The sequence below is a fragment of the Crinia signifera genome, chromosome 4 (assembly GCF_055691185.1).
Source record: "Crinia signifera chromosome 4, ASM5569118v1, whole genome shotgun sequence".
NCBI lineage: Eukaryota > Metazoa > Chordata > Amphibia > Anura > Myobatrachidae > Crinia > Crinia signifera.
Window position 1 is genome coordinate 41,381,064 of NC_139220.1, and position 24,403 is coordinate 41,405,466.

Consider the following 24,403-nt stretch of genomic DNA (forward strand, 5'->3'; position numbering starts at 1 on the left):
AGCACTTTATTTTGCACTTTTACAGAAAAAAAGTGTTTTATTTTTTATATATAAAATGTGAATGTTGGATTTCCTTGTGACATATTTCTTTCTGTCTTATTCATTTGTACTTCTGAATGTGTCCTAGCTGGAGACTCAGTGCACAGAACTCAATAATGACAAGTATGAGACCAAGGCTGAGAATGAGAAGCTGAAGTTAACAAACAAGGAGATGAGGCGAGAACTTGAAAGAACCTCACAAGAATTAATTACGGCTCAAAGGCAGTTGAAGATCCTACAGGAAGAGGCATCGCAGCTGCACGAGGAGAGAGAAATGTAAATAGGTTATTTATAGTAATTATAATATAATATATAATATAGTGTGAAAAATGCCTGTTCTGTTTCTGTGGCACATATGTTGTTTCTGTTTAGAAAGGTTTATTTTGTTGGTAATGTTTACCAAGTACTGTACATCTAACACATAGGTATGCGCAGCACATTACACACCTATATGTGTATATATGTATATCTCTATATATATTGTGACAAGGATCACAAACATGGGGACTGAGGTGAAGACTTTGCTGTTTATTTTGAACAGCAGGTCACAGCATAGCAGGTTAACTCCATATACAGTCGTTATTAGTTACTCTCAGCATAGCAGACTCTTGAAAGGCTCCAATGGTCCCTACAATAAAACACTCTAGGCCTATCACCTGGGTAGCCATTCTGTCATCAAGAGCAAGGTGACTCTGCCCTGGAAACCCTTATATCAGGATATCCCAGGTGCTGCTGATTACCCACCTGGGATTCTGCTACCAAAACCTGGTCTATATCCTCCACATTGCTTTCACGTTGGGAGATGCTGTCTCTGCCACACACATATATTGTGCTATTTATCATCAGGAACCAGCAGGAACTCAGTACCTGAACCTCTAATTTAATATGACATTATCAGGAACTGGATTTCTGAACCTGTTTGGGGCCAAAATGTACTTTCCATAAGATAATTTTTATTTTAACGTCCCCTGTGAGTTTCTAAATACAATATATACATCTCTCTCTCTCTCTATTTTTATTTAATCAATCCAGACCCAGAGTTCCTGGACCTATTTTACCAGAAAAATAGTACTGTATATATACACACCCACGGTTGGCAAGTTATTATTATTATCTTTTATTTATATGGCACCTAACAATACATAAATGAGCAAAAAAAACCAGTACAAGACAATATAGGACAAGTACATGGTAAATAAGGATAGTTACATCAGGGGGCAGGACACTGAAGCAATTATCAGGGTGGCAGAGGTTTATATATTCTAAGAAAGGCACATGAGGAGAGAGGGCCCTGCTCGTGAGAGCTTACATTCTAACGGGGAGGGTAAGGCAGACAGGAGGGACATAGAAGAGGTAGCAGTGACCATAAATAGGCTGTTAGGATGAAAGATGGTTGGATTTTATGCGGGAGGGTGGAAAGATAATTAGTTCAATCTTAGACATTTTAAGTTGGCAGTAGAAATCTTGGGTCCTGGTACACTGAAATCTGGGCCCCCAATTCGACCCCCAACCTCAGCCTGAATCCCCCAACTATAATTAGGAGGCAGAAATTTAGGAAGCACGCATCTACAGATGGTAAGGTCTCCATTTACACTAATGGCACAACTGAGCATCATCCACAGGTGCTTACATTATGCTAACAACCTCTAGAAGTGCCATAACATCATTTTCAAACAATGAAATAGAGGTTAGGTCCATCCAGTGCATATTACTGTATCTCTTTTGTGAGACACATACTATATCTAGTTAAAAGCCCATCAAAATGATGGCTTCTGCAATGTACTTTAACTTTGAGCTGTGACAAATTTTACTTTGAGCTGTGACAGTTTTTAGCCCACCAACCCTCCAATCCACACTGCTCCTACCCCCCAATCTTTCCACAGCTTCCTCTCTACATATCCAGCAAGTTTGAAACAGATCAGTGTCCGTGCAAAAATCGGTTTTAATTTTTGTTTTGACATCTTTAGCACAAAATGAGTAATGGTGCCCAAACACTTATGCGATGTCCCATCGCATCTGTTCACATCAGGTGGTGCCCTGTGCAGCACCCGATGTCGCATGCCATCTGCAATGGACATCGGCTGCTGGAAGAGGGGTGGCGTGGCGGCTGTGTAGTGGGGACTGGAGCTGGGTACCGGCGCGGTGGAGCTTTCAGGTGGCGGGACTCGGCAGCAGATGACTTTGAAACACTGGATGGCCCTCTGATTGGCTGAGGCCGCTGAGAGGGAGCTCTCACAGCCAATCAGCGGCCGCCTGAATGTGAGGCCGCTGATTGGCTGAGAGAGCTCTCTCTCAGCGGCCTCAGCCAATCAGAGGGCCATCCAGTGTTTCAAAGTCATCTGCTGCCACTGCTGAGTACCGCCTCCTGAAAGCTCCACTGCTCCAGTCCCCGCACGCTTCTTCACAGGCTCCACCTCTCCGGTCCCCAGCTGCCAGCGCTCAAGTACTTGACCTGCTCCCCGCCAGTGCTCTGGTCCAGCTCCTCCTCCACCAGCTCCAGTCCCCACCCCAGCCCCGTTCCTTGAACCCGCCACTGATTGCATTTGAGCAATTGCATGTGGTTAAAAACCACATGCGATTGCTCATGCAATTCGATAAATATTATGTGCAGCACATAAAATCTATCGATGCAACATTTGACGGCGTGCCTGCGCATTGCGTCGAATGTCCCCTTAAAAATGCATGCAATTATTCGATTTATTGGCCAGATGTGGTCAAAATCGAATGATTGCATGCAATATCTCACATATGTATGGGCAGCATAATTGTTCCATCAAGTAGCCTCTAGTGGTCACTGGCGGTACTTCACCAAGGCCACGGGAGACGGGACCCGTCTTTTCCTTGTTTTTTTTTAATTGCACAGCTATAATGAAATACAGCCGGGACCCGCTAACCCCCTCTTGCGGAACACAGGAGCAGCACACCGCCGGAAGCCGGGAATCGGGATACATACCCTCACTAAAGAGGGAGAGAACTCTCAGGGGTAGATTTATTAAGCTTGGTGAAGTGATAAACTGTCTGGTTTTTATCACCGGCCAATCAGCTCTTACCTGTCATTTTTCAAACCAAGCCTGTAGCTTCACAGGTAGGAGCTGATTGGACGGTGATAAAAACCAGACAGTTTATCACTTCACCGAGCTTAATAAATCTACCCCTCAAGCAGCAATGCTGCAGCATACTACATACAGCGCGGGGAGCTGGGAGTGGGACCTGTCAGGTCAGCCGAGCCAGGCAGGTTGCTGCAACCCCCCGCGTGGGGGGCAGACGCATACTGCCGGGAGCCACTCCCATCTCACAGGGGACAGAAGCAGCAGAGCAGACCGCCGGGAGCCAGACAGTTTATCACTTCACCGAGCTTAATAAATCTACCCCTCAAGCAGCAATGCTGCAGCATACTACATACAGCGCGGGGAGCTGGGAGTGGGACCTGTCAGGTCAGCCGAGCCAGGCAGGTTGCTGCAACCCCCCGCGTGGGGGGCAGACGCATACTGCCGGGAGCCACTCCCATCTCACAGGGGACAGAAGCAGCAGAGCAGACCGCCGGGAGCCGCATAGCCGTAGCCCCTCTCGCGGGGGACAGGCGCCATGAACAGTGACTATCTGCCTACTTCCTCCGCGCTGCCTCCCAGCGCAGCAGCTGTCCTGGATCCCTCATTCACCACAGCCGCACAGCGCGCGTAATATTGTGAAGTGACTGAGCCGGGATTATGAAGGCGGGAGGAGAATATATGCCGGAAGGCATTCTGCTGGTGGTGAGGAGCGGGAACCTGCTGGGAGTCGGCTGCTGATGCTCCCACTCAGGCCTCGGTCAGTTAGTGTGTGATAGCTGTGCGGACTGCGGAGTGCTGGTTGAGAAAAAGGAACTCCACTGCAGAGTAATAAGTAGGGGAGGGTGACCTTAAAATGTCTGTGTGACAGGAATGAGGGGTGTCCCTTATGTATTTATGACAATTCCGTGACAGTGGGAGATCTATTAATGTGAGTGTATGTGTGTGTGTTGGGGGGATATATTTATGCAGTGGGGTGACCACACACACACTCTCTCTCTCTCTCTCCATCCATCAGTGTCTCTCTGGCCCCCTCCATCTGTCAGCTTGCCAGCATGGATCTATGTATCTGAATCTGCATGTCTGCATCTGTTTGTGTGTCAACATGCATATGTCAGCGTCTGTCCGTGTTAGGTTTTCAGCATCTGTCGGTGTGTCAGCACATGTCAATGGTTCTGTGTCTCAGCATCTGTGAGTCAGTGTCATCATTTGTCTGCATGTCCGTGTGTCACCATCTGTCTGTCTGTGTGTGTGTGTGTTAGTATCTGTCCATGTGTAAGCCTTTTGTGTCTGTGTGTCAGCTTCCATCTGTAGGTGTGTCAGCATCAGACTGTGTGTCTGTTCAGCGTCTGTGTCGGTTTGTCAGCATCTGTCTGTTTCAACATCTTTCAGTGTGTCAGCGTCCGTATGTCAGCATCTCTGTCTTAAGTCTCCTGTGTGTCTCCTGTGTGTCTCCTGTGATCTGGACCCTGCCCCATCCAAGCTTCTTTTAGGGTGTATGGAAATAATCGGCCCTGCATTTGCAAAAATAGTTCAATGCTCTTTGCAGACAGGCGTTTTTCCCGAACAACTAAAGGAAGCAATAGTCAGACCACTTCTTAAAAAATCTAATTTAGACCCTGACTGCATGACCAACTACAGGCCAGTATCAAATCTTCCTTTTCTAGGAAAGGTTATTGAGAAAGTGGTTGCAACTCAACTAGAGACCCACCTGTTAACCCATGACATGTATGATCCATTCCAGTCAGGATTCAGGAGAAGACATAGCACAGAAACAGCTCTGGTATGTGTGCTCAATGATCTTCTAAATGCAAGGGATAGAGGAGACTGTTCAATCCTAATCCTTCTGGACCTCTCTGCAGCATTTGACACCATTGACCATGGGATTCTAATTGAGCGCCTGAAGAATTTCTGTGGCCTGGGTGGCACAGTCCTTAGCTGGTTCAAATCACTTCTCGCTGGCAGGTCACAGAGAGTTGCATCGGGAGTATACTCTTCACCACCAGTGCCGTTGACTTGTGGTGTCCCACAGGGCTCTATACTATCTCCCATGCTTTTTGCAGTATACATGCTTCCACTTGGTGACATAATCAGACGTCACGGCCTGGTCTACCACTGCTATGCAGATGATACCCAACTGTACCTGTCCTTTGCTCCAGGCACCGATAACACAATAACAACCTTAAATGGCTGCCTAGCTGAGCTCCAGGAGTGGATGAGTGCCAGGTGGCTGAGACTGAACCCAGATAAAACAGAAGTCCTGATGATAAATCACAGGACAAGACGGCAGCATAGCCAACTGACAGGTCTTATGCTGGGAGTCACAGCACTAAAAAACTCTGATCATGTGCGGAATCTTGGTGTTGTCCTGGATAGTTGCCTGACACTTAAACATCAGGTGTCAGCCACAATCAAATCCTCATTCTTTCATCTGAGAAACATAGCCAGAATCAAGCATTTAATTCCCTCAGAAGACCTTCCTAAAGTCATACATGCATTTATATCATCACGACTAGACTACTGCAATGCTCTCTACCTGGGTCTTCCAGCAAAAGAATTGCACCGCTTGCAGCTGGTACAAAATGCAGCCGCCAGACTATTAACTAACCAGCCCCGCTCCTGCCACATAACTCCCATTCTCTACGCCCTTCACTGGCTACCTGTAAAATGGCGAATCGTTTTCAAGATTGGCTTACTCACTTTCAAGGCCCTACATGACCAGGGCCCAAGGTACCTGCAACAGCTGCTGATCCCTTACTGTCCTACTCGATTACTACGATCCACTGAAGAAGGACTACTAACAGTACCCAGAATCTCCCTGAATTCATCTGGGGGTCGAGCTTTCAACTTTGCTGCTCCAACTCTGTGGAACTCTCTTCCTCGCACAGTGCGAGAAGCGCCCACTATAGAATCCTTTAAAAATAGACTAAAGACATACTTATTTACTCAAGCATTTCACTGACATCTACTGTTAAGCTTGTTTTGTATTTCGAGCTGTAAAGACAATGTGTGAAGCACTTTGAGTCCTATTGGGAGAAAAGTGCTATATAAATATCATTATTATTATTATTATTATTATTACCTACAGGTCGATGGAGCCTCCATAATATGCTTTGCACCTGCAATGTTTTCTGAACTATCTTTGCTGACGGGTGCCGGATGACGCTCCGACAGTCGGGATCCCGACTGCCGGTGCTCCGGCAGGGGGGATCCCGACTCACAGGGGCTATTCTCCCCTGTGGCGGTCCATAAACCCCCATAGAGGGAGAATAGAACCTGTGGCGAGTGTAGCGAGCCACCGAGCCCCCAACAGGCTTCTTAATGCTCGCCCCCCCCGTCGTAGCACCGGCAGACGGGATCCCGACATCTGGATATTGATTGTCGGGATCCCCACTGTCGGAGCCCTATACCACACCCTTTGCTGACCAGTGTTACTTGGTCATGACAGCATGTTGGCTAAAGGGAGCCTCGAGTGAAACATGGTTCTGCAGTTAGGGGGTCACATGCCGATTTTCCCTGCACGCATGCAAATAGATGTTTTGCATTAACGGGTGACGCGGGTGTCACGGGTGTTTTATTGGTTCTTTACAAAAATACATCTATGATTGGTAAAACTTCATATTGTTCCAGCTTATGATATTATTATTAGTTTCATCATTTGACTACACATCTGTTGTTTTACAGGGAAGTGTATCGGGTAACAGAGAGTTTACAGTGTGAAAGAACAGCACTTCTAAAACAGCTGGACTTGCTGAGGTAAGTTATTTCAGAAGAATATTCACTGAATATGGTACATGTTATTCCACATTTCCAATACAGATGCCAAAATACCAGTTCTATCTGTCTAATGATAGTATACGGAATTTCAGTAACTTGTGCATTTATTTCTTTTCTAAAGGGAAATGAACAAGCATTTGCGAGACGAGCGGGACAGCTGCTTGCAGGTACAGTACGGCTGTAACCTATAGTAACTGATTAACTGTAATCTTTTACCATTTTAGTTAGAATACTGAAAGCTAATACCTGTGACCTATTTAGTTTCTATGATGCTGACCGCCTTGGTTGCCAACAGGTTTAGTACTGGCCATATGAAGTCTTGCGGGTTTCTTCGTGAACACTGGATACTAGTAGGGGAGGTTGGTGTGACTCAAAGCAGGGCTGCTGCATCGAATGTGCTGGGGTTTTCACCAGGATCCCCCCCCCCCCCCGCAAGGAGGTATGGTCTTTGCTGTACCCGACGCACAAGTCGCGGCCCCCTGCCTGTGTCCTCCTACTAGTCAGTACCTTCGGATAAATTAGAGCAGTGGTTCTCAAACTCGGTCCTCAGGACTCCACACAGTTCATGTTTTCCAGGTCACCCGGGAGGTGCACAGGTGCACTCATTCCTGACTGACACATTTTAAAAGATCCACAGGTGGAGCTAATTATTTCGCTTGATTCTGTGAGACCTGCAAAATGTGCACTGTGTTGGGTCCTGAGGACCGACTTTAAGAACCTGTGAATTAGAGGAATAAGGAAGAATTGAAGAATGCAGGTACTGTATATAACAATAAGAGTCTAAGGGATAGAAAAACTTGGCGGGACCGGTTCACTAAGGATTTGAAGAATCTTCTGGAGTGGAGAATAACTGGGATACACTAGACCAAACCACTGAAGACTGAAGAATATACTGGAGCGGGGAATTGCCAGATGGATTGGACTGAACCACTGAAGATGGAAGAATATATATCCAAGTGGAGAATTAACAGGCAGATTGAACTGGAATGCTGCAGAGTTGCCAGATGAACTGGATCGGAATATTGAAGAATTTACCTGACGGACTGGGCCAGAATACTGAAGAATTACAAGGTGGACTGGACCGGGGTACTGAAGAATTATCGGAATGCTGGAAGCACAGGGGAAGAAGCTCAGGACATTCACGCACATAAAAGCTGTGAGAAGCTCTGGCGTCAGGCATTATGGGAGAACCCTTTATAAATCTTCAAATCTGCTACCTGATTGGCAACAAGGATTAAGTGTGGACCCAATAGGCATTTCCTTGCCAGCTCTCTAGACGAAATATAGCAGCACCTGTTCCCGGTGGGAGTCTACAATGCCAATAACTGTCACAAGCCTGCTAACAAACAGATGAGCAGCAAACTGCCTTGTTACATTGAATTGTTAACACCTTCACAACCCTCTGAAAATCCCTTTTTAAACTGGTATACATTTACACCCCAATTAAATGCCCCACCCTTGCTGTAGCTCCACCCACAGTATCCACAGTTCTGACCCCGCCCATCATTTCTGATGGCAGCCGTGGTTACATGACAATGTAGATAGTCATCTCTAAAATTTGACTTTACCGTGTACGAGTAATTAAAACAGTAGTCCACGTGTACCCAATGGTTTTTATACATTTTTACTACAGCAAAAAGAGTTTCATTATTCTATCTGTTTCCTATTCATGTATTTTCTGTAGAAATCGAAAGTAAATCCAGCTAAGTCAGTGCGGAATCAAAGATCAGGATCTGTGATGGGAACATATTTTGAAAGGATTCCCTCATTGAAAAGGTGAATATTTGCTATTATAAAGGGTTTCTACACCATGAGAAGGTCTACATTTGTTAACCCTTTTGTTTTTGTAGCACAGTTGTAGGGAATCTTAATAATGACTTTAATATTTTATCTCACATTTACACAGATAGTTTAATATGTAACATATTTTTCAATGATGATGTGTAAAATATATATCTGGGTGTGACTGTTAATGGGTATGGTATAAATTACCGACAGTCCGGATTCCGACTATTAGGAGACCAGCAGTTGGGCGAGCGCATGGAAGCCCCTTGCGGGCTCGCTGAGCTCACCACCTACTCTATTCTCTCTCCATGGGGGACGTGGACCCCCACGAGAGAAAATATCCTGTTTAAGTCGGGATTCCAACTGTCGGGCTACTGACAGTCAGGATTCTGATGTTGGAGAAACGACCTTTGAAATCCCAACCGTCGGTCACTCATTCGGCACGCCTGTTAATAATACTTTTAAAGCAAAGGGGAGAGATCTCAATCCTTGGAAAGAGATATGGGGTATTCAATCACCCGCAGCCATCTTCCGACAGGGAGATAGCTGCTGGGCCCTATTCAATGCTGTCTTTCCCGACAGCATTGAACAGGGGATCTCAACAGAACGAGCCCGACTTCACAGGCAGTCGGGCTCGTTCTGCCGAGAATGGCTCCTAGCTGCAGCTCACCTCTTCCAGGCCGCAGCTTGCGACCACACCCCCTTCTCCCCGCTGCAGGCAGGACATTGAATCCCACCTGCTTTTTCTCGGTCAAGCAGACCGAGAACAGGACAGGGTCACGGCTGTCGGGCCAGCTCGACAGCCGTGGCCCATGATTGAATACCCTACATAGTGTTTAGATAGAAAAACGTGTCTTTGTCATTTGTCATTTGGAGCAAACTGATGATTACCAGGACAATTTCTAAATAGCCGGGACGCCACCAAACACAGCAATTATTTTTAAGGATCTGGCATTAATGTAAATCTTGGGCAACGGCCGTACTGCAGACAGTGGTGAAGAAAATGGATTTGCAGGGATTTGCAGATCAAGCTAATTTTCACCAGCTGTGCTCAGCAATTTGCAGATTTGCATGGAGCGGGATTTACTCTGGTTGGGCGGTGATTACCTGATCACAGGGCTCTGCAAATTAGCAGCCCAGCGATCAGGTCTGTATAATTGCCACTGTTACTAATTGCTCGGATGCATACAGTTGGCATCGCAACTATTTCCATCTAAAACGAATGACCCAACACTATACCATTGCGGCCACCGCCAATATTGGTGGCCGTGGGGTACCAGCATTTGCTGATGTCAGTGGCGTAGGGGGGTTGGTGCTAAGGAGGTTACAACATGTTACAGCATTGCCTGCTAGCCAAGCATGACCGCAAATGGGCAACTCCCCCACCCCAAATATTTGAGACCTCAAAGTACTGGGTGAAGGGGCCCAGTGTGGCTGTCATTAATATGGGCAGCATCATTAAGGAGAGAATACCCTCTCCGTGCTGCTTTACTTTCTCCTGCCCCATAGGCCTTCTCCACCCACCTCCAGTCCCCTGTATCCAGCTCTGGCGAGTTACTGTGTGCTGGCCTCTCCTCTGGTATCTTTGGGGCCTCGCCAGCATAATGTAGGCCCCAAAGATATCCGTGTACTAGAACTCAACTTATTTTGTTGCTGCCCCCGGTCGTTTGCCAGTAAGCCAACTGCGGTCGCATCTGTAGATACATAGATATATAGAGTAGATAGATAGCTGTCATTAGGTAGTTGGTGTGATGGGTAAAACCAGGTGCCCTGAGGTGGTGCCATTCAGTGATTTAGGAGCGCCAAAATGAAATCATAACTTGCTTCCCTCAGCTGAAAAGGTTGTGGTGCCCCTATGGCCAAGACATAGATCTCAGAAGTAAATGTAATTTAATCTCATGGTAGTTGTTCCTTTAAATATTGTTCCTTTTATCTTCTACAAGTAAATCCCCCGCTTATTGTAGAGTCATTCATGAGAGCACGTCCATCCATCTCTGATTCATTCTCTTATTTTGTCTGGAGCTGTACAACAATCCCCTGCATGGGCTCTGAAAGGTCAACGTGCTTGTATGTCTTTGTTAATGGTAATGCGTGGTTAGAGCTGACCTTTATGCCAAGTGCACATTAAACATCGCCCTACTGTACTTCATTATTGAACATTTCTATTTAAGTTATGTCTGAAGAGTTACATTATATACAATTTCAGCTGCATAAGCCAAGATGCACGTTTTATGGTACTCCAGTAATGCCCTTTTGTTAACCAGTCAATTATAAAAACCTCTTTTCTCTAAAAAGAACATCTAATTTTAGGGCACTCTCCAAGTCTAAATTACTTTCAAGTGCTGGGTGGACTATTTCATTTTTCTCACGCATTCTCACATCAACTAATTAATCATTAATTGAAAGTACCTCCTTTGAGAGGTTCTCAGTTATTATTTCTCATCACAATTAATTGAATTTGAGGAATTATGTCCAAAAATGCAAAACAAAGGCCTCAAACTGAATACACCCAGGAGCAGACAAAGGACAAGCTTTAAATAGATTTTATCTAATTGGATGTTACATGGCACGTATTGCTCCCAGAATGCAATTTTCATATTTTAATTAGCAAAAGTGTGATTAAATCAAAATTTAGATTGGTATATATTGTTATGCTATTATAAGAAATACTGTACAGTAGTTCTTTGTAACAAACTAGTATTTCCTAAAGTATATTTATTTTCACTCTATTGACTGCACTTGTCCAGAACAAGTTTGTTATTGTGTAGCTAATATCTATGTTCCATGGAGGTAGACATTTTTGTAGAATGGACCAGGGCTGCCATCAGCAATTTTGGGGGCCGGGACTCATTTCCAATTTTGGGGGCCGGGACTCATTCCCAGTCTGGGCCCCTCCTCCTCACTTGACTTACCGTAACCCGGCTACTGCTCCCCCATCTCCTCTTCCGCTAAGCTGCAGCCCAAAGGTCCCTGAGTGCAGGCTTATTCAACCCAGGATGGCGGCGGCCAATTAAAATGCAGCACCGGCTGGTGAGCCAATCAGAGTTTGTGTACCGGAAGCCACTCTGATTGGCTGCCGGTATGCGAGCTCTGATTGGCTCAAAATCCGGTGCAGCATTTTAATTGGCCGCCAACATCCCGGGTTGAATAAGCCTGTGCTCCGCGAACTTCTTTGTTCAGCGCACTGAGCACAGACCAGCAGAGGCAGTCGGGGGGTTCAGTGGCCAAAATGAGCTGCTGGGGCCCAGGACATCTGCACCCACAGCACCCCCCTATTGGCGTCCCTGGACTGGACCATTATTTATCATAACATAGCCTCAAATATTTATTGCCAAACTAAAATATATCCTCTGTTTCTGTGGATACTCATTTTGCGTATATGACCTTTTTGGGCCCAGAAGTATTTTGGATTTCAGATTTTTTCTGTATTTTGGATTATATGTATGCCATAATGAGATATCTTGGGGATAGTGTATTTATGTTTCGTATACAACTTAAACACTAATGGTGTCTACAAACGGGTACAATCAGCATGAGATTTTTTTATTGTATAGTCAAAATCGCATCGGGATCACATGCAGATCGCACAGAGTTTTTTACCCTGCGATCCCGATGCGCGCTCCCATGGCAGCACAAATCAAAACCCAGACAGACAGGGCAGCAATGACTATATAATGCAAATCGAATGTAGATAGTATGAATTGTATGTAACTAGTACAGAGTTAGAAAAGATTGTATAGCACTCGAATCTTAAGTCGAATAGAAAGGAAATCTCACTGTCAGAACGGTATATTTATTTTCCTGTAAGAATGTTTAAATTATTTTGGATTTATGTAACCTAAAAAGTGACATTGTTATAATACTGGATAGCTGGGATAGCTGATTATGTCTACTTATATCTATCTTTCAGTCAGTCATCTGAAGAAGAAGTAGAGATATATCCACCTAAACGAAATTCTGTTGGGTTAAATGGGGCCTTTGCATCTATGACAGAGCCCGACAGTGTCGCGGATAGCAGGCCGAGTAAAGCACACCCATTACGGAGGATAATATCGATTGAGGAAGATCACCTGCCCCAATATTTAGATGACCAACAGGAGAGGCCATTAAATGACTGGAAGGAAGTAGATGAGAAAGAAGAGACTGTATCTGCTGAGAATGCCAGTAAGGTATCCCATACTCCTACAAAAGAGATACCTAACTCTCCAAGAGGACAACCCGTTGGGAAGGAGACCATGCCAAATGTGAGAACACATGGTTGGGTGTTTGATTAACATATTATAAGGATTTTATTTGAATATAAACACTAATGTCAAGGTTTTTTGGTTTCTCATCGCTTTAAATGACTTAAGACACTCAGAAATAATGAACATAGAATGGTTATTTTAGGACATGACCTACTATTAATTCAAAGAAACCCTTTACAAAAAGATTTTTTAGAAAATATAAATCCAGCTGCACTTTGCATAAAATAACTGGAACCGCACTCCACACACAGCACTTGTAATGTTGTCTGGAAGTGCTAATGCCAACATTTACATAATGCAATAGCAATAAATACTGGATAAAAAATTTGATCCCGAAATTATGTTTTTTTTATGTTTTGTTAAATGTTGTATTTTTTTTAAATCATGTATTTCTTTGCTTTATAAAAAAAATGGAGCTCAAGTTAATTAATTGCGCCAAAGCTGCGGAAGTGTTTAAACATTAGAACATACAATAAATAATAAAGTAGAAAAAAGATTCCTATCACATTCGTGCAGTTTAATCTTAATTGAATCTGTTATGTTAGTTTAAAGTTCTGATGTAATAATATTTTCAGGTATAGAGAATTCTATAGTTTTCCACATAACACTCTGTGGCAGATTTATTAAGCTCGGTGAAGTGATAAAGTGTCTGGTCTTTATCACTGGCCAATCAGCTCTTAACTGTGAACTTACAGGCTTTGTTTGAAAAATGACAGGTAGGAGCTGATTGGCCGGTGATAAAGACCAGGCACTTTATCACTTCACCAAGCTTAATAAATCTGCCCCTCTACTACATATTGGTATATATTTTTTATTACACTATAAAATAAAGTTTTTCTCATATTAACAAAAAATATTATGTATATTACATGGATAAAATACCTAAAGTACAGCTCTTCGTGTAATCGTTTGTGGAAAATCGGCCAGTGTGTATGGCCCATACATACTGGCTGATTTTCATGGGGTAGAATGATTTTCCAAACAGGATGACGAATCAGCACTCACCGCTCATCGCCCAACCTTACACACTAAGCAGTTTTGAGATGAAAGCAGCTCAAACGGCTAAAAGTGAACTGCTTTCAGCTTAAAATAGACAAAAAAAGTGGACGTCAAGTGCATTCAAGTGTTTATAAATTTGCTTATTTATCTTCCTTGCCTTATGCTCCCACAGTCCAGTTTTATTGCCCATATAAAAATACTCTTTGCTAATTTTTTGGGTGTGTGTATAGATAGATAGATAGATTCATGTGCATGGTATATGTATATGTGAATTCTAGATCAAGTAGTATACCCCCAAAATTTGACACAACTGAATTTTGGTCCGGTTTTAAAATCTATAATAATATTTCTAATCATTGATAAAAATTGAAAAGAAAACATTGTTGCATTTCAAAACACAAAATTTGGATTGAAAATCCGAATTCGGAAACGTGGGCAGATCTGCACCAGGACTCGGTTTGGATTAGATCTTCTCAAGAGACCTGGGTTCGTTTCAGATCCACAAACTTTGGGTGGATATCAATTTCTGGAGAACCAAACAACACATCTCTAGTATACAATGCATAATTCCTTTCTGTCACTTAAACATACAGGGTAATACTGAATTTTTTTATTTACAGGAAGAACGTGTTTATTGTCCACCAGATCAATTATTCAAAATAGTCATGGTTGGCAATTCCAGCGTGGGAAAGACATCCTTCCTGAGAAGGTTCTGCGAAGACAGTTTTTATCCCGGAACTTCAGCTACAGTGGGTAGGTGTCTGCAGGATGTATAGCTGTGTAATCCACTGATTAAAGTACAAATTAGTTTTCTGAGAGATTAAACATGTCAGCCTGGACGGACTTTTCATTTACACGCTTTCCTCCGAATTTGGACCAGGCACTGACATCATTTGACTCATAAAATTCAGGTCATCCCCATGCCTCCGCCTCTTGCTCTCCCCCTCTTTGATCAAGCGGCTCGGCGTGTGTCATTTGGGAAGTGGACACATTTGGACCCTAACAAACAGGTATGACTTGGCCCTACAGCCTCTTGTCTGCTTCTTCTCCATCATCCCCATGTGCCTTGGTCTTCTCTTTATTTATGATTAATTTTGTAAATGATTTGTTTTACCACTATAGTTTTTTTTTGTTTTTGGCATCTTCCTAATAGATGGTAAAGATGATGATATTGATGATATATCACGCTCTAAATAATGATTATTTCTAAAGATTTGGGTGAAAATACTTAAAACATAGATTTCACTGTTTACTTTTCTGTGAAGATGGTATTTGTCGGTAAATGTCCTTAACCCTTTGAGTGCCCAGTGAATTTGTCAAAATTGGTTAAAAAATTGCCAAGCAGACATTTTTACTCATCATAATGACCTGTAATGTTTACCTTTTATATAGGAAATATAATCTTTTTTTTTGCCCAACATTTCTTATTTGAATGTACTGCATATAACAAATGTGAGCAACGCTGCCATTTGTAAAGATATTTTTGCACATCGCTAACACAGATGTTGGCACTCAAAGGGTTAAACTTATAAAGACAAAAAATGTTGGGTTGTGAATGTTGTACATCGGGTAACTACAGAACTCTTTATTGCGTGAGGATGGCAAATCAGGGACAGAAGTATAAGTAGAGAATTTGTATTTGTAACAATAATCCCAAATGGGCCATTAGAAAATTCCCATGCTGTCCTCTACATGAACTTTTTCTTGTCCTTTGTCAAAAACATTTACCGGTACTTTTTTGCATCACATCATCATAATTTATTTTGAAACATAAATTTAAAAACAAAACAAAAACACCCATGATGCTCAATATAATATATACAGTTTTATTATAATAACCATGGTGTGCTGGCGGGGAGACAGACACTGCTTCCTAAGCCACTGTTATAGAAGTGTGTAGCAGCTTCCAAAGAGATTTTCACACTGGGTGTCTGCTACAATATAGGCAACTTTAAATGTATCACTTTAATTAAAGGGTCTCAGAAGATTTAACTTTACAAGGTTTCCAAGTTACACACGCTAAACTTTTCCCCCACATTAAAAATGGATGTTCCTGCTAATATTTTGAACAATGTATATATTTTTTATGTAGCACTTAACTTACAATACATGAAGCATTATATATTGGGGCAGCACGGATGGTGTAATGGTTCGCATTACTGCCTCACAGCATTGAGGTCATGGGTTCGATTCCCACCATGGCTCTAACTGTGCGGAGTTTGTATATTCTCCCCGTGCTTGCGTGGGTTTCCTCCGGGTACTCCAGTTTCCTCCCACAATCCAAAAATATACTGGTAAGTTAATTGGCTCCCAACAAATTAACCCTAGAATGTCTGTCTGTGTGTGTGTGTACATGTGGTAGGGAATATAGATTTTAAGCTCCACTGGGGCAGGGACCGATGTGAATGGACAAATATTCTCTGTAAAGCGCTGTGTAATATGTGTGCGCTATATAAGAAACTGTTAATAAATATATAATCTACTAGGTGTTTCATCGCGCCCTACAGGCGCTCTTCACACCGTCGTAAGGGGCTACGCCCCATTAAAATTATAAATATATTTTAATGTGAATTATGTTTGTTATTTGTGTATGAATGTGTTTAATTTTGGGTGGGGCGGATGGTGTTGGCGGGAAGGGGTGTGTTCGGTTATGGATTTTGGTGGTGTGTCTGCATGTTGACCTGGGAAGTGTGTCAGTGAGTAATGAGTACACCTGTGTGTCTGCGTGTTGACCTGGGAAGTGTGTCAGTGAGTAATGAGTACACCTGTGTGTCTGCGCTGTGACCTGGGAAGTGACAGTGAGTAATGAGTACACCTGTGTGTCTGTGCGGTGACGTGGGAAGTGTGTCAGTGAGTAATGAGTACACCTGTGTGTCTGTGCGGTGACTTGGGAAGTGACAGTGGGTAATGAGTACACCTGTGTGTCTGCGTGGTGACCTGGGAAGTGTCAGTGAGTAATGAGTACACCTGTGTGTCTGCGCAGTGATGAGGGAAGTGTGTCAGTGAGTAATGAGTACACCTGTGTGTCTGCGAGGTGATCTGGGAAGTGTGTCAGTGAGTAATGAGTACACCTGTGTGTCTGCGCTGTGACCTGGAAAGTATGTTAGTGAGTAATGAGTACACCTATGTCTGCGCTGTAACCTGGTAAGTGTCCGTGAGTAAATACACCTGTGTGTCTGCACTGTGACCTGGGAAGTGTGTCAATGAGTAATGAGTACACCTGTGTGTCTGCGCTGTGACCTGGGAAGTGTCAGTGAGTAATGAGTACACCTGTGTGTCTGCGCGGTGACCTGGGAAGTATGTAAGTGAGTAATGAGTACACCTGTGTGTCTGTGCGGTGACCTGGGAAGTATGTTAGTGAGTAATGAGTACACCTGTGTGTCTGCGCGGTGACCTGGGAAGTATGTTAGTGAGTAATGAGTACACCTGTGTGTCTGCGCTGTGACCTGGGAAGTGTGTCAGTGAGTAATGAGTACACCTGTGTGTCTGCGCTGTGACCTGGGAAGTGGGTCAGTGAGTAATGAGTACACTTGTGTGTCTGCGCTGTGACCTGGGAAGTGTGTCAGTGAGTAATGAGTACACCTGTGTGTTTGCCCGGTGACCTGGGAAGTGTGTCAGTGAGTAATGAGTACACCTGTGTGTGTCTGCCCGGTGACCTTGCTGCTGTGTGCAGGCGGGGGTTTGTGTGTGTGTGTGTGTGTGCCAGGGGTGGGTGTGCAGGACGGTGGGGTGTGCAGGCCGGGGGGGAGGGGGGGGAGCAGGTTGCTGCTGCCTTGTGCACCCCCCCCTAAGTTATTATAGACAACCTCCTCCTCTCCCCCCTCCTTCCCCAAACTTGCTGGCATCCCCCTCCCACATGTGACATACCTGTGGCGCCTGACACTTACAGGGCAGTCTTGCTTCACCCGGCCAGCGGCAGATTGAAAATGCCTGAGAGGAGCTACAGCCAGCCCAGAGCTTTACTATAAAGGAGGAGGCAGCTCTGCCGAGTCAAAGCTGCATCATACTTCTCTCCTCTCAGGCTGTGACCATGTGACTCTGAGAGGAGGCAGAGCTGCTCCCCCTGGCTGCCAGAGGCTGCTATGTCAGCACCACAGATCTGCAGCTGCGCAGACTTAATTTATTCACTGCACTTCCTTCCGCCCCCATCGACGCTGGCTGAGCTACATGTGTCTGTGAGTATTATAGGTGTGTGGTGTTGCGGGGGGTGTAGTGCAGGCAGGCAGGGGCCAATATGTGTGTATTATCTCTTATATATTAGGCTACATGTGTGTGTGTATTATGTGTGGTGTGTGTATAAGGCTGGGTGGGGGGTGGAGTTTCATGTGTGACCCTGTCCAGCGTTATACACACACTCTCAGGATGATTGACACATATTTTTACATGATTCAGGAGTTAACACCTGGGCCTAATTCAGATTTGCTCAGCTGTGCAGCGCTGTGTGCGGAGCGATCTTCGTGTTCTGAGCAATCTGGCATCGCTCATCTCCCCGTGTTTAGGCCCCTTAAATCTTTCTACACGTTACATTGGGATACAGTCATTAGATCTACACCAACTAGGTCAACACCACTAGGTCAATAGGTAGCAAGGTCGACATGGGTCTAGATCGACAGGTCATTAGGTCGACTTAAGCATTAGGTCGACAGTGAAAAGGTCGCCATGGGGTTTTTCACAGTTTTTTTGAGCCGACATGTGCGACCGTGCACGAAGCATTGCGAGCGAAGCAAGGGGATGCGATGCACTTCAGACTGTGTCCATGTCGGCTAAGGTCAACATATATTAGGGCAACCACTAAAGGTGGACAGGCCTTAGGTCGACACATGAAAAGGCTTGACATGGCTTTAGGTCTACACAAACATTAGATCGACATTGGGAAGGTCGACAGTCAAAAGGTCAACATAGGTTTTTCACTTTTTTTTTGGAGCCGACATGTGCCGACAGGAGGTATTTCATGCCCCACCATCCACTAGGGAGTGGAGGGAGCATGGTGAGGCACAGTGAGGGGTCATGTGAGGGGACTGTGTCGACGTTCAGAAAGAAAGTGAAAAGCTCATGTCGACCTTTTGAATGTCGGCCTAATGCTTATGTCGACCTAATGACCCTGTCGACCTGGGTGTGGTATATTTCACCGACAGTCGGGATTCCGACAGTCATTACTCAGACGTCAGAATCCCGACTGCACAGCGGGGGGAGCGCAATGAAGCCCCTTGCGGGCACGGTGGTGAGCTGCACTCGCCACCTATTTTATTCTCCCTCTATGGGGTCGTGGACCCCCACGAGGGAGCAGTCGGGATTCCGACGTCGGAGTAATGACAGTCGGAATCCCGACTGTCGGGGAGCCGTCTGGCACACATCGACCTACAGCCATGTCGACCTCCTTCATGTGTCAACCTAAGGCCTTTCGACCTTCAGTGGTCCACCTAATGCTTTGGTCAACCTAATGATCCACACCTGTACGCAACCTTGCCATGCCTACTTTACAGTGCATCGGCTGCCAGATAATCCAGGCCACATGCTCGTGTCTGCCCCTAGGTTAAAAGTTGCCAACCCTTTAATACTACTACTATTATTATTATTATTATTATTATTATTAATATTATTAATAATAATAAAAATAATATTTTATTTTATATAATACATTTATCTAAACAGAAGGCTAATTATTACTAATGAGATATTTGTGTAATAAGCACATTGCTATTAATGAGATCCGCTGTCTGCATAAAACGCAGCCCTGTTTCGCCAACTTTCTGACAGATATTGGTAGATTGTAGCTGGATGAATCCGATCCCCTCTCCCAGGAAACATACATCACTGCTTAAGCACTTTCCCATTCGAGCTGCATTACCGATTCAGGTGCGCTTGCTGCGGCCCTTCAACCATAAAGTCAGATATCTCCCTAAGGCTTTATGAATCCAGCAAACGCAGAGCATGATACGTGATACTACAGGCTGTGCTGCCACATAGTGTTTAGCCATGCATAACATATTCATATAGCTCAGTCTCCTACTGCAGTAAAACGCCATCACAAATTACCTTTATATCCCTGCATTATGCCTGCCAAATACTGCGTGTCAGAGGTGAAGCCTCAGCCTGTTGTCTCGCCACATCTCAGTGACTTTCTGCTCTTCTGAAGAATTGCTAATAACAAATGACTGATATGAGCAGATCTGATGCCGCCATTCTGTCCTCATAGCTATTTCTATCTAATGCAAAGCTGTTCTAAGGAAGCTGTAACCAGTAAGGAACAAGCCTGCATTCATATTCTGGTTGATAATAAGGTAACCACCTCTGAATCTGGCCACATGTGAAACTATTCGTTACTTTGGTCAGTCTGGTCACTTTACAGTATGGGGGGTATTCTGGGTCATTTGCCCGGATGCGAATTTGCATCCTTGCGAGTGAACCAGATCCCGCCTCGTGAATGGTGGTACGCCGGCCCTCCGTTCGCAAGGCGCGTACGTTCGCACTGGCTGTGAATGGATGTTTTACATAAACATCCATCCGCATGCCATTGGGACCGTCCCACATCTTTCAATGGTCGCCGAAGGTGTGGAAGGTGCACACATATGTAAGGTCAGGGCCGGCGCCACCACTAGGCAGGACTAGGCATTTGCCTAGGGTGCCGGCCCCTGGAGGGCGGTACTCAGCCGCCGAGGTACCATAGAGAGGTACCCGAAAGCAGGGAGCGGGGAGCAGGTAAGTCTGTGATTCTTCCTTCCTCCTCCTTCACCCCTCTCCTATCCCGCCCGTGGCATGAAACAACGCTGCTCCCCCCGCGCCGCCCGCTCCCCGCTGGGGGGATTTCTGCGTGGCACCACCTGCGCTCCGGGGGGGGGAATCGCACACCACAGTATCGCCCGCCACCCCCCCCCCCCAGCCGCAGTATCGTCCGCAGCCGGTGGGCGTGCGGCGCGGGGTTTGTTTGCCTGGGGCGGGCGGGGGGCTTGCACTGGCCCTGTGTAAGGTTGCTATGTACAACCTTACATACGCGTGTACGCTCAGGGCGGAAGTGGGCGGGCAGCTGAGATCTGGTGATGGCAGTTGCCCCCCTCCCCCCGCATGTCTGTCATGGCCGCATTAGAATGAGAACGCCCAGCAAAAAGCTGGGCAGTCCTTTTTGCTAATGGGATAGCTCGGCGCAAAGCGCAAACATTGGCTCTGTGCGAACGCACGCGGGCTAACGACCGGACCTGACTAAGGTCCATTATTGGCTGAAAAAACCTGCACACTAAATAAAGGTAGCATTGAAATCTGTCAATTCACGAGGACTCCAACCATGAGTCAGATGCAACCTGCAGGTGCATGGATCTTCTTCTTGGAATGCAGTCAAGTGTGACTTTCTTTGTTGAGCTGTTCCGCAGTCTGCCAGTGGTGTCACTGGAGTCGGTGACAGCCAGTGCTCCAGTTAGTAACTGCATACCAAAGTAGGTCATGGGTTTTATTCCCACCATGGCCCTAAAGGTGCATACACACGGAACGATTTGGGGCACGATGTGGGCGTTTCCGATCGATCAAAGCGACCAATCATTAAAATAGTTTCATGTATTGTTAATGATGTGCGTACCCACAGATTGTTCTATGATCTTCCATGCATGCAGGAAGATCATAGACCAATCTGTTGTGAAGTAAATCAGATCTTTTTGTGTGTACACAGGATGAACGATTTGATACACTCGGGAACAATGTCAGATTGTTTCTGGAATCGTTCCTTGTGTATGTGTGGAGTTTGTATATTCTACCCGTGCTTGCGTGAGTTTTCTCCTGGTACTCCTGTTTCCTCCCACAATCCCAAAATATGCTGTTAGGTTTATTGGCTCCCAACAAAATTAACCCTAGAATGAATGTGTGTGTGTGTGTATATATGGTAAGGAATATAGATTGTAAGCTCCACTGGGGCAGGGACTGATGTGAGTGTTCATATATACTCTGTAAAGCGATGCGGAATACGTATGCGTTATATAAGAAACTGTTAATAAGTAAAATAATAAATAAAAGCGGGAATGATAAAAAAAGGAGGTGCACTTGCCCAAGAAAAGGGGTGTGGCCTTAAGGGACGACCCATTTATACCCATGTATACTGTATGTTACACTGTATCCCTGTGTGTGCTCCTCTGTCACCCTATGTATCCTGTATGTTACACTGTATCCCTGTGTGTGCACCTCTGTCACCCTATGTATACTGTACGTTACACTGTATCCCTGTGTGTGCTCCTCTGTCACCCTATGTATCCTGTATGTTACACTGTATCCCTGTGTGTGCCCCTCTGTCACCCTATGTATCCTGTATGTTACACTGTATCCCTGTGTGTGCCCCTCTGTCACCCTATGTATCCTGTATGTTACACTGTATCCCTGTGTGTGCTCCTCTGTCACCCTATGTATCCTGTATGTTACACTGTATCCCTGTGTGTGCCCCTCTGTCACCCTATGTATCCTGTATGTTACACTGTATCCCTGTGTGTGCCCCTCTGTCACCCTATGTATCCTGTATGTTACACTGTATCCCTGTGTGTGCTCCTCTGTCACCCTATGTATATGTACCACTGTCACCCTGTGTGTGCCCCTCTGTCATCTTGTGTATGTTCGACTGACATCCCATGTATACCATGTATACCATTTTCACCCTGTGTATGCAATATTCATTACAGTCAGGCCACTTTGGTAACTAGTACCACTAACCTCCCCACTTCCCCTATCATGTTGCCCCCTGTCATTTTCTTATGGATCTGCCCTTACATTGTCTGTGTGTCTTACTGTGTATGGGGCATTACTGTGGTCATTATGTGTAAGGGGCACTACTACTGTGGATATTATGTGTATATGGGGCACTAATATTGTGTGGCACACTGTGTATATGGGGCAGGTACTCCTGTGTAGCATAAAATGAATAAAGAAACTACTATATGGTGTAATATGAATTAGGGGTACTAAGTGCAGTGTAATCCGAATAAAATTGTGCGCTGTCCCTTTGTAAAGTATGGGGAGGTTTGCAGGTGGGTGATAAACACCCTAGCACTGGTCCTGGGCACAGAAGCAGTCTGTCAGTCAAACTTTAGGGTAATGGAAATTTATGTCACTCTGAAATTGCTGAAGGCTTCCACTTGGACAACATGGAATGTACAGTAGATTGTAATAGGCGTATGTCTGTATATCTCTATACTTATTGTTATTAGTACTACATAGTCAACAGTTTTGAATTGCTCCATTCATTAGCTAGATTGAACATGCACGTAACCTTCAATACTAATAAGGATTACTTTATAATATCAATTTGTGTGAAATTAAGGGGATGATTCAGATTCATTCGTCCCGCAGTCAATTTGCTGCCTGGACCCATTGTGCTGCACTGCGCATGCTTATTGGCAAATATACCCATGTGCAGGGCTGCTGTGTGGACGCCTTTGGTCACTTTCACAGTTACCGAGGTGTTCGCACAGAGGGGGGTGGCGGGCAGTGGGTGGACAGGGTGCAGGTACATGGGGACTCCCAACTTTTCCTGGGCGTGCCCGCAAAAACCGGTGGGTGCGCCCAGAAAAATTCTGGGCATCCCCATGCGAACGCAGGCAGGCCGAAGCCTGCACGGGGCGGTTGTCTGACATCACATGACGTCATCAGCCGCCCCGTTCACGGCCATTTACGAGTCAAAAAGAAGACCGTCTAAACAGACTTTTTTGCGAATGGATTTGTGAGTGCCGCCATGTATATTTGCGGGGGGGGGGCTTTCGTTTACCCGGCAGTGTTAACCTGCCTGCTAAGCAACGAACGACCACTGCTTAGCGACACAACCTGAGTTAGGCCATACATTTCTAGAATAATAAAACAAAAATAAAAAAGTACCTTCAAATGTCTTTGACAATAGGGACACATTAGTTTTATATATCCATTCCATTATACTATGCTTGCTAAATCATACATTGTTTTCTGTCCTCCCCCTGGTCACACAGGCATTGATTACAGTGTAAAGACGGTGACAGTGGATAATTGCCAGGTGGCTTTGCAGCTCTGGGACACAGCTGGACAAGAGAGGTATTTAATCATAGATTAATGCAGCGCTGCTCTGTGTATTGGGAATCCGTCTCCGCTGCTGAGATCTTCATTATTTGGGCCAATATTTCCACTTATGAAAATGAGTTATTATGATGCGGTTATGCAAATGGTGACATTACTGCAACAGAGTGATGGCAGGATGATACAGTATGGGAGCAACCTACTCACATCTAATTCTAATTCTCTGGCAGGCTTTAATTATTAATGATTAGTAAATAGTTTCTCTTGTTTCTATTTAAAGGTCTGAAATATGTATAGGAGGTCATTCTGGTTGACTCGCAAAGCAGCTTTGTGAGCCAACCAAACGACGTCCACAGGAATGCCCCCCTCCTAGGTGAGGAGGTGAGGAGGAGGGGGGTGGCTGGGATGATCTCTAACACTTTACTCCCCCTAAAATGCCCAGCTCCATTCTCCCCCAGAGATGCCCTGCTCCCTTCTCCCCCCAGCTCCCTTCTCCCC

The 24,403-nt window shown here is 45.1% G+C and overlaps 1 protein-coding gene across 1 annotated transcript in view; it reads left to right on the forward strand.

Annotated features, from left to right (window-relative positions):
- CRACR2A (calcium release activated channel regulator 2A) overlaps positions 1-24,403 on the forward strand; it is a 142,749-nt gene that overhangs the window by 24,884 nt on the left and 93,462 nt on the right. The window contains exons 7-13 of the mRNA XM_083181633.1: positions 128-315; positions 6,771-6,842; positions 6,985-7,030; positions 8,548-8,639; positions 12,559-12,892; positions 14,515-14,647; positions 23,842-23,923. Of these exons, the coding sequence (XP_083037759.1) occupies positions 128-315; positions 6,771-6,842; positions 6,985-7,030; positions 8,548-8,639; positions 12,559-12,892; positions 14,515-14,647; positions 23,842-23,923 (947 nt within the window). The remainder of the gene's footprint in view (positions 1-127; positions 316-6,770; positions 6,843-6,984; positions 7,031-8,547; positions 8,640-12,558; positions 12,893-14,514; positions 14,648-23,841; positions 23,924-24,403) is intronic.